The sequence below is a fragment of the Pongo pygmaeus genome, chromosome 7, assembly GCF_028885625.2.
Source record: "Pongo pygmaeus isolate AG05252 chromosome 7, NHGRI_mPonPyg2-v2.0_pri, whole genome shotgun sequence".
Taxonomy (NCBI): Eukaryota; Metazoa; Chordata; class Mammalia; order Primates; family Hominidae; genus Pongo; species Pongo pygmaeus.
In genome coordinates this window covers 22,144,438-22,159,834 of record NC_072380.2, presented here as the reverse complement: position 1 = coordinate 22,159,834, position 15,397 = coordinate 22,144,438, and the positions used below count along the sequence as shown (strand labels likewise).

Genomic DNA, 15,397 nt, shown 5'->3' with positions numbered 1-15,397 from the left:
AGCACTGTCACTGGGGATTGTACCAGCAGTCAACAACTTCACATCAGCATTACTGGACCTCAGTCTCAACTTGCACATTTAATAGGATCTCTAAATTTTGAAGTACTGCAGATTATAATTCAAGAAAATTTGTTTCCAGTAATATGTTTTCCTGGAAATAACTTTGTACCTAAGATCCTTAGCTTGAGGTGATCTCAAAATGCCTTCACCTCCAATTGCTAGAAATGGCTGGCATCTATACCAACTGTTTCCACAAGCATTTTTGTATAAATAGTTAACCTCCATAGATTCAAAACTATGAGGAACTATCTTAATATATACATATATATATACACATATATATACACACATATATATACACATATACACACATATATATACACATATATACATATATATACACACACACATATATATATATATATATACGTATATATATATATTTTGTTTTTTGATACGGAGTCTCACTCTGTTGCCCAGGCTGGAGTGCAGTGGTACGGTCTTGGCTCACCACAACCTCTGCCTCCCAGGCTCAGGTGATTCTCCTGCCTCAGCCTCCCGAGTGGCTGGGATTACAGGCACGCGCCACCATGCCCAGCTAATTTTTGTATTTTTGTTAGAGACAGGGTTTCACCATGTTGGCCACGCTGGTCTTGAACTCCTGACCTCAGGTGATCCGCCAGCCTCAGCCTCCCAAAGTGCTGGGATTACAGGTGTGAGCCACTGCACCCAGCCTCTTCTTAAAATATTCTTATGAAATCTGTTGCTTGGAAGCATTTGATTATTGAGAACAAAACCTCATTTTTACCCCTAACACTTATTTTTATTTAGAAAATAGCTTTCACAATCACCATTCACTATTGAAGCATTTCACTCTTACAATAATAAGTATACATTTATTCAACCAACTGATAGAATTTCAACCTTCAAACCCTGCATGAAGATTTGCCCCTCCAAATTACTTCTATTATAAAATGCTTACGTGTGTTCCAGAGCGACTATTCCAGTGTCACCATTTAATCAGAATGACATGCCTGTTCATGATTCTAGAATTCAGGTTGTTTTAACATGACAGTAACCTACGCAGTCATGTGATCATTAATCACCCACAAGTTCAGGGACGCCAAAGATGATCCGGAGGTAGGCATCTGGCTATTTCAACTTCACAAGGCCAAAATGGAAGTTAAAGAGCTAATCTGGGCTGAACAGAAGATTCTGGCAGAACACTGACACTGAATCCAACCTTCACGCATCCTCTCTCCACATCATTCTTTAGGCCTTAACTCTTTATTCCACATTCCCTAATAAACCTCTGTAGCTCTTCCCACCCACAGAGACAGCATCCCGAGAGCTCTGGGGAACACTCAGATGTCCTAACCACATATTAACCTCGAGGTACTTGAATTCCCCAGTTCCAGTGGTTTTCACCTCTGCTCCACATGAGATAACCCTTTCAAAGGGCCACGCCCAGGATCTTGTCATCAGCTGCACAGTGCTGCCTAGAAACTGTGAGCTTGGACCATTCACTTTGTGGCTTTGGCTCAGCTCCATCCCCACCGCCCAGCCCACCAACCTCATGGAGAACTCCAGTTTCTTCATTCCCCTCCTACCTCCCCCACCTCCCACCTTCTGTCACTACCTTCTCAGTTTCGGCTCTGTGGCTGGGCACAGCAACTGCTTTCATCAGCTCCTCCACGATGCAGCCTGGCCCCTCAGCACCTATCCTTACAAAACACTAACCCAGGGTCAACCCAACAGCTCCCATCCTGCCCCCAGCTGTGGACATACAGCCCACACAATGTAGATGAGCATCACTACCAAGGCCAAGCCTCGCGCGTTTCTCCTCCCTTCCATGGCAGTTCCAAACCCTCACCATTCTCACCAAGTCTCACCCTCTAACGCTCAGCAGACAACCTCGGCTTCTCATCTGGCCTGCCCCTGGATCCAAGTTCCCATCCCACAGGGGAGGCCTTTCAAGGCCATCCTCCCACACATTCTGGGGCTCGATCTCAACCAGCCCTCAAACCAGCCCTCTAATATATATATATAATTAGAGACAGGGTCCCACTCTGTCACCCAGGCTGGATTACAGTGGCGCAATCATAGCTCCCATCTCAGCCACCCAACTAGCTGAGACTACAGGCACATGCCACCACTCCCAACTAATTTTTCTATTTTTTATAGAGACAGTGTCTCACTATGTTGCCCAGACTGATCTTGAACTCCTGACTTGAAACAGTCCTCTCACCTCAGCCTTCCAAAGTGCTGGGATTACAGGCGTGAGCCCCGACTGGCCCTTTAATGGAAGCCCTAGGCACCCTTCCCTTCTCTCTCTGTACAATCTCACTTTCTCCTCACCATTTTCTTGCCACATATGAGCAAGCTGAAGACCCTCAAGCTCCCAACTCTGCCAGATGCACCTCCCACCCACAGTGCTGTACATGGGGCACTTCGAACCCCACATGTCCAAAACCAGTCTCTCATCTTTCCCTGAAAATCCGCCTCTCTTATCATCTCAGTTCCAAGTTGGTCATCACCCAGCACCGAAGACAAAAACCTCAGCTTCTCTCTCTTGCACCTCCCACGTCCAATCAGCCGCTGGATTCGATCCAGCAGATTCAATTGTCTATATATTCTCAAATCCATTCCCTCTTCTCTGGACCCACATCTTTTTTTTAGCCCTTATCTAGTCTATTGGAGAGTGTGGTAGATTGTTTCCAAAGATGGCCTGCACTGTTGCCTCCCATCTTTCATGCTTTCTGCAATGAGACCTTGTGGTACCTGTCATCAAGAAGTGGAGTCTTGGCTGGGCGTGGCGGCTCACGCCTGCAATCCCAGTACTTTGGGAGGCCAAGGTAGGAGGATTGCTTGAGCCCAGGAGTTCAAGACCAGTCTGAGCAACATGATGAAAACCCATCTCTACTAAAAATACCAAAATTAGGCCAGACGTGGTGGCTCACGCCTGTAATCCCAGCACTTTGGGAGGCCAAGGCAGGTGGATCACCTGAGGTCAGGAATTTGAGAGCAGCCTGGCCAACATGGCAAAACCCCATCTCTAATAAAAATACAAAAATTAGCTGGGCATGGTGGTGTGTGCCTGTAGTCCCAGGTACTCGAGAGGCTGAGGCAGGAGAATTGCTTGAACCTGGGAGGTAGTGGTTGCAGTGAGTCAAGATCACACCATTGCACTCCAGCCTGGGTGACAGTGAGACTCTGTCAAAAAAAAAAAAAAAAAAAAAAAAAATTTAGCTGGGCATGGTGGCATGCACCTGTAGTCCCAGCTACTCAGGAGGCTGAGGCAGGAGGATCATTCAAGCCCAGAAGATAGAGGTTGCAGTCAGCCAAAATGGTGCCACTGCACTCCATCCTGGGCAACAGAGCAAGACCCTGCCGGAAGAAGAAGAAGAAAGAAGAAAGAAAAAAGAAAGAAGAAGGAGAAGGAGAAGGAGGAGAAGGAGAAGAAGAGGGAAGGGGAGGGGGAGGGGGAAGGTCTAGCTCCACTCCCCTTGAGTCTAGGCGGCCAGTGATTGGCTCTGGCAGCTACAATGAAGAAGTGACACTATGTGGTTTCCTCTTAGGCATTTTTTTTTTTTTTTTTGAGACGGAGTCTCGCTCTGTTCCCTAGGCTGGAGTGCAGTGGCTCCATCTTATCTCACTGCAACCTCCACCTCCTGGGTTCAAGCAATTCTCCTGCCTCAGCCTCCTGAGTAGCTGGGATTACAGACATGCGCCACCATGCCTGGCTAATGGGGTTTTTGTATTTTTAGTAGAGACGGGGTTTTACCATGTTGGTCAGGTTGGTCTCGAACTCCTGACCTCGTGATCCGCCCACCTCGGCCTCCCAAAGTGCTAGGACAACAGGTGTGAGCCACCGTGCTGGGACCCCTCTTAGGCTTTAAGAGGCTTTGCAGCTTTCATTCCTGGGTTTTGAAGTCTCTCCTCTCCTCTCCAGCCGCCAAGCTCTGAGGAAGTCCAGGGTAGCGCGCTGGATAGTGGGCCCCGGCATTCAAAGCCTGCCCCGCTCCCCATCTCTTGGCCTCACTACCCAGTACCCCACAGTGTACCCTGTACTCTGTAATTCCAGACTCCTGGAGGCTCAGCCAGCCAGATGTTTCATGTTCCCAATTTCGCTCCCACACCATTCCCAACGTCTGCAATACCCTCTCCCGCTCACTTTGTCTGGCTTGCTTGGTCTCAGCCTTCAAGACTCAGTTTAAGCTGGACATGGTGATTCATACCCGTAATCCCAACAGTTTGGGAGGCCAAGGCGGGATGTTTGCTTGAGTCCAGGAGTTCAAGCCCAGTCTGGGCAACATTGTAAGACCTTGTCACTACAGAAAATTTTAAAAATTGGCCAGGCATGGTGACGCACACCTGTAATCCCAGCTACTCAGAAGGCTGAGGCGGGAGGATTGCTTGAGCCTGAGAGGTGGAGTTTGCAGTGAGCTGAGAGTGCACCACTGTATTCCAGCCTGGGCAACAGAGCAAGGCCCTGTCTCAATAAAACAAACAAACAACAAACAACAACAACAAAACCCCTCAGTTTGGCCTCCCAGGCCCTGTTGCTGTGCTCCCAAAGCACCTGCGCACCTTGATCACAATACCGGCCACACTGCACCAAAACCCCAGGTTTCCATGTCAGGAAACTGTCAGGTTTCCATGACAGTTTCCCCGCCGACAGCAAGCTACCAGAGGACAAGACTAGATTTTTTCCCGGCTTATATGCCCAGTGCTTAGCACATGGTAAACGCTCAATAAATGGTTGTTAAATTAAACCAAACTTGCTGAATTCTATTTTAGCCGATTCTCTCATTTATCATCTGACATTGTTCCATGACTGGGATTCTTGCTCCCAGGAGAGCAGCCGTGCTTTGGGTCAGGCATTGCATCCTGTATGTGTCACAAGTCAACAGATGCACAGAGTCAGGCCTCCATCTCTGGCCAGGTGACTCTGAGCCCCCTCCACAGCACTCACAGGTATGGAAGGGTGTCCGGTCAGGCAGAGAGCGGGTTTTCCTTCGGATCGGCAATGACTTCTCCATCTCTTCTTTCAAGATCATCTTTCCCAAGTTGGAAGTAACCTGAGGAGGGAGAAAAGAAGATGGAGCCAAGACTTAGACACTTGTTTCTTTCTTTTCTTTTTCGTTCTTTCTTTCTTTCTTTCTTTTTTTTTTGAGACAGGGTCTCACTCTGTCACCCAGGCTGGAGTTCAGTGGCACAAACATGGCTCACTGCAGCCTTGACCTCCTGGGCTCAAGCCATCCAACCTCCTCAGCCTCCTGAGGAGCTGGGACCACAGGCATGCACCACCACGCCCAGCTAGCTAATTGTTTTTTTTTTTTTGTACAGATGGGGTTTCACCATGTTGCCTAGCCTGGTCTCAAAATCCTGGGCTCAAGTGATCCTCCTGCCTCGGCCTCCCTAAGTGTTGGGATTACAGGTGTGAGCCACTGTGCTGGGCCAATACTCGTTTCTTATCTCTAAAAGGTCCAGAGTTGGGCCACGCTGCAGGTAGGACTGCGGACATTTCCCAAGTGGCTGGTTCGTGCCCTGGAGCTCACAGAGCCTCTGGTTCGTGGCTGACACATGGCCACAATGGGTTTGGCCACCCTTGAGAGCCAGGAGTCAGAGCTGCTCAGTAGAACTCTACCACGGCAGCCTCCCTGTCCCTGTCCCAGGTCACCCTGCCCAGAGCCCAGGCCCATGTCACTGTCGATGGCTTTTCCATGGTTCTCCCTCCTCCCCTGGAGGCCCGTAGCCCATGCTCTCCTTTTTTCTCTTCCCATGGATCACTCAGGCTGCTAGTTCCCAGCTCTGATGGGACCACCCTTTGCTGTGCTTTCAACTCTAATATCAAGTAGTGTCCCCCGAAAGGCAGCATAAAGTCCAGGTGTCCCTTCAAAAGCAAAATCCTGGGGTCTTGGCAAGAAGAGGCTCCCCGACATGTTCCAAAAAGCATGCTTTTCGGGTAGGAACCCCTTCGACTAGCTACGGAGCCAGAACTTCTGTCCCTAGAAAGACACAGGGTGGGCTGGGCATAGTGGCTCACGCCTGTAATCCAAGCACTTTGGGAGCCCAAGGTGGGTGGATTGCTTGAGGTCAGGAGTTCGAGACCGACCTGGCCAACATGGCAAAACCCTGTCTCTACTAAAAATATAAAAAAAAAAGAAAAGAAAAGAAAAAAAAAATTAGCTGGGCGAGGTGGTGGCATGCCTGTAATCCCAGCTACTCAAGAGGTTGAGGCAGGAGAATCACTTGAACCTGGGAGCGGAGGTTGCAGTGACCTGAGATCATGCCACTGCATGCCAGCCTGGGCGACATAGCGAGACTCCTGCACAGGGGTGGAGGGTGGGGGTGGCGAGATGCTACCTTACTGAGTTCCTCTCTCTGACGCTCCCTGAGCGCCTTCATCTCCTCTCCAGAGTCGTCATCTTCCTCCTCCTCCTCTTCCTCTGCTCCCCTCCGAGACGCCTTCCGCTTCCTCCATTCTGTCTCTAGGAGACATGAGCACAGGCGGGCGGGGAGTCACTCGCCATGGGGTCAGTGTGTTTACATGGCGCAGCCTCTGTGCACTGCTCTGGGCTGGACCTTGATAAGGCCACTACAAATTTTTTAAAAAATAAAGTAGGGTGGGTAGGTGACTCATGCCTGTAATCTCAACACATTGGGAGGCTGAGGTGGGAGGATCGCTTGAGCCCAGGAGTTTGGGAACAGCCTGGGGTAATATAGTCTCTATAGAAAATTATTTTAAAAAATTAGCCCCGTGTGGTAGGGCATGCCTGTAGTCCCAGCTACGGGGGACGCTGAAGTAGGTGGATCGCTTGAGCCCAGTAATTTGAGGCTACAGTGAACTGTGATGGCCTCACTGCACTCCACCCTGGGCAACAGAGTGAGATCCTGTCTTAATAAATAAATAAACATTTAAAAATAAAAATAGGCCGAGCGTGGGGGCTCACGCCTGTAATCCCAGCACTTTGGGAGGCCAAGGCAGGCGGATCATGAGGTCAGGAGATCGAGACCATCCTGGCGAACATGGTGAAACCCCATCTCTATTAAAAATACAAAAAAATTAGCTGGGCCTGGTGGCGGGCGCCTGTGGTCCTAGCTACTCAGGAGGATGAGGCAGGAGAATATCGTGAACCTGGGAGGCGGAGCTTGCAGTGAGCCGAGATTGCGCCACTGAACTCCAGCCTGGGTGACAGAGCGAGACTCTGTCTCCAAATAAATAAATAAATAAGTAAAAATAAAGGTATAAAAATTAGCCAGGTGTGGTGGTGGGCACCTGTAATCCTAGCTACTTGCGAGGCTGAAACAGGAAAATCGCTTGAACTCAAGTGGTGGAAGTTGCAGTGAGCCGAGATCTCACCACTGCACTCCAGCCTGGGCAATAGAGCAACACTCCCTGTCTCAAAATTAAAAAAGACAGTCAGGCGTGGTGGCTCACGCCTGTAATCCCAGCAGCTTGGGAGACTGAGGCGGGTGGATCACTTGAGGTCAGGAGTTTGAGATCAGCCTGGCCAACATAATGAAAACCCATATCTACTAAAAATACAAAAAATTAGCCAGGTGTGGTGGTGCATGCCTGTAATCCCAGCTACTCAGGAGGCTGAGGCAGGAGAATTGCTTGAACTCGGGAGGTGGCGGTTGCGGTGAGCCAAGATCGTGCCACTGCACTACAGCCTGGGGCAACAGAGCGAGACTCCATCTCAAAAAACTAAATAAATAAATAAAATAAAAAATACAATAAAATAAGAGTAACATTTTCTCACCTTGCCATGAAGTTGGGTAGGCAACACACACACACACACACTCATGACTGAAATTCAGTGGGTGCAGCAACATGAATGGAACTGGAGGCCACTGTCTTAAGTCAAACAAGACACAGAAAGACAAAGACTGCATGTTCTCACTCATGAGTGGGAGCTTAATAGTGTGTACGCATGGATGTAGAGAGTGGGATGATGGACCATGGCGACTCAGAAGGGTGTGGGGGGTGGTGACGGGAAATTGCTTAATGGATACAATGTGCATTATTCAGATAACAATATCATAAAAACCCTCACTCCACCACTGTGCAATGTATGCAGGTAACCAATTACACCTGTACCCCATAAATGTATACAAATAAAAATTAAAATAAAATTCGCTGGGGACCAAACCATCTATCATTTATCTTTCTCTTTCCCAGCGCTCCCCTCACAGAGCCTGGGATGCAGAAGAACTTTGATACATGTCTGTTGAGTCAGGAAATAAATGAATGGAAAGCAAATGAATGACCAATAAAAGGGCCACTTACACCAAGCGCTATGGGAACACAGAGAGTGAGTGAGCGAGGAGCCTGGGGGCTCCTGAAGGCGGGAAAAAGCCCACGAGGACACTATAGGGCAGGGGTGGGAGTGGGTTCACGGGCTGCAGCAAGAGCCAAGGGGAGGGAGTGCAGGGGTTTCCCAGACCACCCATTCCCCTCTCCCCATCTCTCCTACCCACAACAGCCAGAGACGGGGGGCATGGCCAGTAGTCGGTTTCGATTTTGGCTGGCTGGTTGGGGTCTGGGGGCTGGGCTGCAGGGAACTTGGATGACTCGATGATGAGATCCTCGATGAGGTGCTTGGTCTGAGGGCTGCCTCCCACGGACTCTGCAGACAAAGGCCAGGGTCAGCCAGGTGTGCCCTGCCCGAGGCCAACTTGGCTACCCTCACCCCTCCCCCTTCACACCTGTGAAGTCCTGCAGGTAAAAGCAGTGTACACGCTGAGCACGGGGCACACATGCTGCTGTGATGTGCTGTCCTCCCGACCCCCTCCAGCCAGCCCCCAGCCCCAGGGCACGGCCTCCCAGCATGCAGCTGGAAGCGGGCTCTGGTGAGCCAGGGGCACCCTCACCTCTCTGCTTATAGATGGGAGGCTTCTTGTAGATGTTGGAATCTGGGCGGGAGGTCTCTGTGGGAGGAAGAACAGATGAGGAGGAGGACATGCTGATGGCAGGGAGGCTGGGGCCAGGAGAATGGAGATGATGGAACGGGACAAGGTGGATAACTCACTGGCCCCTGTCAAGAGCCAAGACAGGGCTGGCATTCCTGGCACTGTCCCTCAGGGGTTTGGGACTTTTTACACTTTTCCGGCTGGGGGAGAGAGAAAAAGTGACAGGTCTCCCATCTCTGGGAGGGGTCCTGGCCTCCTGGGGCCTACTTAGCTCTGAGGCGAGCATATACCCCAGAGAGTGGGGGACTGAGCATAAAGGGATTGGGGTTCCTGATGGAGAAAGTCTTAAGAAACAATGAGGTCGTGCCGAGAAGACCTACCAGGGTGGTGGAAATGGGGCAGGCTGGTCCGGGGGGTTCCAGTGGTTCTGGGGGCCGAGGCCTGAGAGATGATTCCAGGCGACCGGCTGTCCGCCCACACCTGCAGAGCAGAAGTGTGTGGCTCCAGGGCCCCCTAACCCCCTCCAACCCGCACATGCGCCCCGTCAGCTCACACCACCCTCTCTGTCCTTCCATCCTGGTAGGCTGCATCCCTCCAAACCCAGGGCAATGTTGTGGCACAGTTCCAAGGACCTACTGATGGTGCCTGACCCAGGGAGAAAGGGTTGAGGTCCTGGGTCCGACAGAATGATGGACACAGAGCTGGCCAGTGACAGCCAGGGGGCCGCTGATTCGGCCACTCCCTGGGCTCTGCAGAGCTTGGTCTGATGTGTGAGGGGAGGGAGTTAGGATCCCCTTCAGGGCAGGGCAGGGCAAGTTGCAGGTGTGGGGCAGACTCACCTCTGGGGATGGTGGGGGGGATGTGGATTTGGGTGACAGCGAGCGCTGTGAATGGAGAGGAGGCTGGTCAGAGCTATGGGGGCAGATTCAGCCTCTTCCCTAGAACTCCAGAGAGGCCACCTCATCCCCCACCCAAAGCCGCACACTTTCCTGGCCAGCTTCTGGGCCACCTCTGCTTTCTTGGATCCTTCCCACAGTTCCCTGCACAAAGTCCTCAGCCTTCCCACAGGAGGCACAGAGAAGCACACAAGCCTTGCTAAGTACGCCTGGGGCTTCCTTCCTTCCCTCCTCTCTCCCTCTCTCATCTTTCTTTTAATTTTTTCCTACTTCCTTTTTCCTTTTTCTTTCTTTCCCTGCCTTCCTCCCTCCCTTCCCTCTTTCCTCCCTCTCTCTCTCCACTTTCTTCTCTCTTCTCTTATTCTTTCTCCTCTATCCCTCTCTCATCTTTCTTTCTTGTAGTCTCACTCTGTTGCCCAGCCTAGAATGCAGTAGCTCTATCACAGCTCACTGCAGCCTCCCCTTCCCAGCCTCAAGGGATCCTCCCACCTCAGCCTCCTGAGCAGCTGAAACTACAGGTGCACACCACCACACCTTGCTAATTTTTGTAGAGATGGGGGTCTCCCTATGTTGCCCGGACTGGTCTCAAACTCCTGGCCTCAAGTGACCCTCCCACCTTGGCCTCCAAAAGTGCTGGGATTACAGGTGTGAGCCACCGTGCCTAGCCTGGGAACCAGTTGGGGAATAGTTGGTCCTGTCCTCAGAGCCTCAAAACAAATAGAAGAGACAAGACCAAGAAGCATCCAAGGATGAGGTCGGGGTTCATCACGCAGGTACTGAAGTCACCCCATGGTCTAGCCCCCGTCACTGGTCAGCCACGACGCTACCCTGTCTTGGAGGCAGTTGATGAGTACCTGCCTTGCACTGTCTCCTGCACTTTCACTACCTTGCGCATGGATGGGCAGAAAGGTCACCTTTATTTTACAGGAGGGTAAACTGAGGCCACAACATCACACAGGTCCCTCCGCTAGACTTCCAGCCCCCACTCTCAATGCTTCTGAACTGTTTCCACAAATCTTGCTCTTTGTGCCTCCTGTGTGCTGCTGCCATCCAAATGTGTCCACCCCTCTACATCTGAACCACATGCCAGCCTAGAGCCCGTTCCGCCTGCTCTCTTGAACACTGGATGGACTGACTGGTTGGTTCCTGCGCACGGTTCCCTCTCTTGTTTTGCCGAGGCAGACCTCCAGGAAAGGAAGCAGGGGAGGGATGGGTCCCCACCCAGTGCGGCTGGGGGGGCCTCCCCCGGAGTCCTGCCCAAGAGGAGCCCCCTCACCTCCCGGCTGCGGGGCAGCTCCACGTGTTCCAGGAGGGAATAAGTGAAGTGAGGCTCGTAGATCATGAGGTCCGGCCGCTCGATGTCCAGGATGGCCTTGTCCTTGGGGATGGCAGCCAGGTCCTTGTAGCCCAGCACCTGATTGTCCATCTTGGCCTGAAGGGAAAGGTGCGCGTGAAATGGCTGTGCCGAAAGCCCCGCCTAGGACACTGGCCCTGCTAGCTAGACTTACATTAATTACCAAGAAAACGGACTGCCATTGCAGACATTAACATACGTTAATTACCAAGAAAACGGACTGCCATTGCAGACGTTAACAATTCTGTTATTTTAAGAAATCAGTCACCTTAAAACATGATAGTCCTTTGGCTAGCACTTCGGGTGTAACGAGGCCAGACCAGTGGAAGGGGGATATTGGAGCTTCTCTGGATTTCTGGGTTCTCTCTGCCTGCCAGCACCGGCGGGACCACCACTGGGGAGGCTCTGCGGGAAGCCCCCCTAGCAGCCAGGGGTCCCCCACCCTCCCCCCTCCCAGCCGGGGGGTGCTGGTGGCCGAGAGGGGTACTCACCACGATGCTGGAGGGAGAGCCAGGCACACTGGAATCTCGGGAGGGGCTCACGCTCCCGGGGGAGGTAAGTGGTTGCTGGGGAGAGCGAGAAGGCGGGCGGGTGGGCACATGCGTGTGTGCGGGAGCGGGGCGGGGGCGGCCCTAGGCCTGGGGGACCGGGGCGCTGTGCGGCGCTGCGCGGCGGGTGGCCACCAGGTGGCGCCCTGGATTCCCAAGCGGCCCCCACCCGCCCTCGCCGCCCCTGGCCCGGGGCGGCGCTGCGCACCTTCTGCAGCCGTTCCATGCAGCACGGAGCTCGCCCGCCGGGTCACTCGCAGAGCCCTGTGCGCGAGGGGAGAGGACAGCGTGTCAGGCTTGGCGCGGCTGCTGGGCGCTGCGCGTTCGGGGCCGCGAAAGCAGCCGGCGCGTCCCCCCGGGCTGGCGCGTCCTCATCCCTCGGCGGTGACTCTCCAGGCTGCGGGGAGAAGGGAGGGAGGCCGCGCCGGGGCGGCGTTAGGCTGCGGGGCCTCCGCGGGCGGCTGGTCTCCAGGCAGCCGGGCCCCTTGCGGCTGAGGCTTCCCATCCGCTCAGCCCCGGAGAACGCGCGCGTGGACGGGAGGCGACCGAGGGACGGGCTGCGCTTGTTTTTGAGCCATTGTTCTCAGGCTTCAAAGGAAATGACGGCAGGGGTCAGCCGGCTGCCCGGGCGGAGGCCTCCACGGCCTGGCCCCGCCGCACCTGCCCTCCCCGTCCCGGCCCGGCCTGCGGCCCCGGCTCAGGCCCTCCCCTCCCGGCCGCTGGTCCCAGTCCCGCTCGGGGCACTGTCCCCGCCGTCACCTCCCCGCGCTCACCCAGGAAGGGTTAACACAGAGGGTTCCCTGAGCAGCTCTACTTCAGCATCCCTCATCCAAAACCTGACATCCGCACTCCGAAACTTTGTGAGTGTCTACCATGACGCACAAGTGGAAATCCACACGTCGGAACTTCACACAAACTTTGTTTCATGTAAAAAAATTATTTTTAAAACACTGCATAGGTCGGGCATAAGTGGCTCACGCCAGCAATCCCAGCACTTTGCGACGCTGAGGCAGGAGGATTGCTTGAACCCAGGCGTTCGAGACCAGGCTGGACAACATAGCGAAACCCTGTCTTTACAAAAAAAAATTTAAAAATTAGCCAGGCGTGGTGCTGGATGCCTGTAGTCCCAGCTACTCGGGAGGCTGAGGTGGGAGGATCACTTGAGCCCAGGAGATCGAGGCTGCAGTGAGCCGAGATCGCATCACTGCACTCCAGCCTGGGTGACAGAGTAAGACCCTGCCTCGTTAAGGAAAAAAAAAAGAAAGTCTTGCTCTGTCGCCCAGGCTGGAGTGCAGGGGTGCCATCTTGGTTCACTGCAACTTCTGCCTCCCAGGTTCAAGCGATTCTCCTGTCTCAGCCTCCCGAGTAGCTGGGATTACAGGGGTGTGCCACCACGCCTGGCTTATTTTTGTATTTTTGGTAGCGATGGGGTTTCACCATATTGGCCAGGCTGTTCTTGAACTCCTGACCTCAAGTGATCCGCCTGCCTCGGCCTCCCAAAGTGCTGGGATTACAGACGTGAGCCACCGCGCCCAGCCCTACCTTCCTGCTTTTGACACCTTCCACTGCTCTGTCCACCTCTCTGCCTCTCAGGTGCCTCCAGCCTTCCAGGGCCAGCCCAAAGCCGCTCCTCTGGGAGGCCTCCTGTACTAGTCTAGTCCTCATGGATCAACCCTTCTCTGAATTCCAGTGGGACTTAAAAACAGACCAATGTAGCTAAGCACTTGATTACGGGGAACATGTTTTCTCCCTAACTAGACAGACTGCTAATCGCAGGAGGGTGAAAACAACAAGAGCCATGTGGGAGGCCAAGGAGAGAGCATGGCTTGAGGTCAGGAGTTCGAGGCCAGCCCGGGCAACATAGGGAGACCTCATCTCTAGCAAAAATGTAAAAATTAGCCAGATGTGGTGATATGCAGCTGTAGTCATCTCAGCTACTCTGGAGGCTTAGGTGGGAGGATTGCTTGAGCCCACGATGTCAAGGCTGCAGTGAGCTGTGATCACACCATCATATTCCAGCTTGGGTGACAGAGCAAAGAGCTATCATTTTTTGAATGCTCATTATGTGCTAGGTACTTTGAGAAGCCCTTTACAAGGATTATTTTGTTTCATTGCCCCAACAACCCTATAAGGTAGATATTTACAGATGAGGAAACGGGCTCAGAGAGGTTAAAAATTTGTCCAGAGTTGTGGAGCCGAAAATGACTGTGTCTTCAGCACGATTCACAGTGCCTACCTAGTACTCAGTATCAGGTGAGGGTGAGGAAAGCTAGAATCTGCCAGATTTCTCAAATCTGTTTGGAATTCTAGAACCACGGCATCTCCAAAACAAGACTCTGGCAGGCCGGGCGCGGTGGCTCACGCCTGTAATCCTAGCACTTTGGGAGGCCGAGGCGGGCAGATCACAAGGTCAGGAGATTGAGACCATCCTGGCTAACACAGTGAAACCCTGTCTCTACTAAAAACACAAAAAATTAGCCAGGCGTGATGGTGGGCGCCTGTAGTCCCAGCTACTCAGGAGGCTGAGGCAGGAGAATGGCATGAACCCAGGAGGCGGAGCTTGCAGTGAGCTGAGATTGTCCCACTGCACTGCAGCCTGGGCGACAGAGCGAGACTCTGTCTCAAAAAAAAGACTCTGGCCATCAGAGTCACACAAGGTGTTGGTGCCCATGGAAAGACTCCGTTCTGGAACTTTATACTCCTCTTGCCTTCTTAGTACTTGCTTTGTAATGCTTTTAATTAAGCGAAAAGAAGAATAAATTCTGGCACATACTTGAAGAGCTGTTAGCTCTCTCTCCTCTCTTATCTTTACTTTGTTTATAGCTAGTATCAAACTAGCTATACACTTGGCTTAGCCCTAGGGGCAAATGCTTATCCATGCATGCATGCATCTGTTCATCCATCTATCCATCCCTGCATCCATCTGTCCATCCATCCATTCATCCCTCTATCCATCCATCCATTCCTGCATCTAACCATCCATCCATCCATCCATTCATCCCTCTATCCATCCATCCATTCCTGCATCTATCCATCCATCCATCCATCCATCTCTCCATCCATCCATCCACCCCTGCATCCCTGCATCCATCCATCTCTCCATCCATCCATCCATCCATCCACCCCTGAATCCATACATCCATCTACTTAGTCATGTATTGTTTTATTCATCCATCCAACAAATACTTTCTGAGCACCTATTCTGCAATGAACACAGAGCAGGACTCTGGGTAAGTCTCATGGAGAACAGAAAGATGAGTCAGAGGAGCTAAGCTGCTCCTCCAGAAATAAGGCATGCATGTAGGTAACTCCCATGCAAAGCAGAAAATTACATGTACCATATAAGATAGTATAAAGCACTATGAAAAGTCACAGGAGAGATTCCTCCCGCTGGGGTGTAAAGAGAGGGGAAAGGGTTTATTGGAGGAAGAGGTATCTGAGGTAGGCCTTGAAAGATGCCCAGTTTGAGATCATGCAAAAATGGAAAAAGGGGCTCCTGACAGAGAAAGCAGCATAAGGTGGGGATATGGGGATGCACTGGGCCTGCCTGGGGAACAGCAAATATGGCGGGATTGGAGAGGTAATGAGGTTGAGATGCATTTGGGACAGGAGGTCGAGGCCAGATCATGGAGGCCAGATCATGGAGGCCCTGAACCCAGCCTAGGGTTAGGTCGTAATCT

General features: G+C 52.3%; 1 protein-coding gene across 13 annotated transcripts in view; it reads right to left on the bottom strand.

Moving 5' to 3' along the window:
- Positions 1 to 15,397, bottom strand: part of DMTN (dematin actin binding protein) — a 33,599-nt gene that overhangs the window by 3,759 nt on the left and 14,443 nt on the right. For 5 of the 13 annotated variants that reach the window (XR_008504172.2, XR_008504171.2, XR_008504169.2 and 2 more), the window contains 9 exons: positions 11,926 to 12,114; positions 11,661 to 11,735; positions 11,092 to 11,247; positions 9,759 to 9,803; positions 9,300 to 9,399; positions 8,881 to 8,937; positions 8,484 to 8,636; positions 6,370 to 6,494; positions 4,976 to 5,081 (listed from right to left, as the gene is read on the bottom strand). Coding sequence is in view for 1 of the 13 variants with exons in the window: in XM_054498910.2 (XP_054354885.1) it covers positions 4,976 to 5,081; positions 6,370 to 6,494; positions 8,484 to 8,636; positions 8,881 to 8,937; positions 9,300 to 9,399; positions 9,759 to 9,803; positions 11,092 to 11,247; positions 11,661 to 11,735; positions 11,926 to 11,943 (835 nt within the window). In the remaining 12 variants the exon portion in view is untranslated. The remainder of the gene's footprint in view (positions 1 to 4,975; positions 5,082 to 6,369; positions 6,495 to 8,483; positions 8,637 to 8,880; positions 8,938 to 9,299; positions 9,400 to 9,758; positions 9,804 to 11,091; positions 11,248 to 11,660; positions 11,736 to 11,925; positions 12,115 to 15,397) is intronic. The other 8 variants (XR_008504175.2, XR_008504174.2, XR_008504170.2 and 5 more) reach the window with 3 other exon arrangements.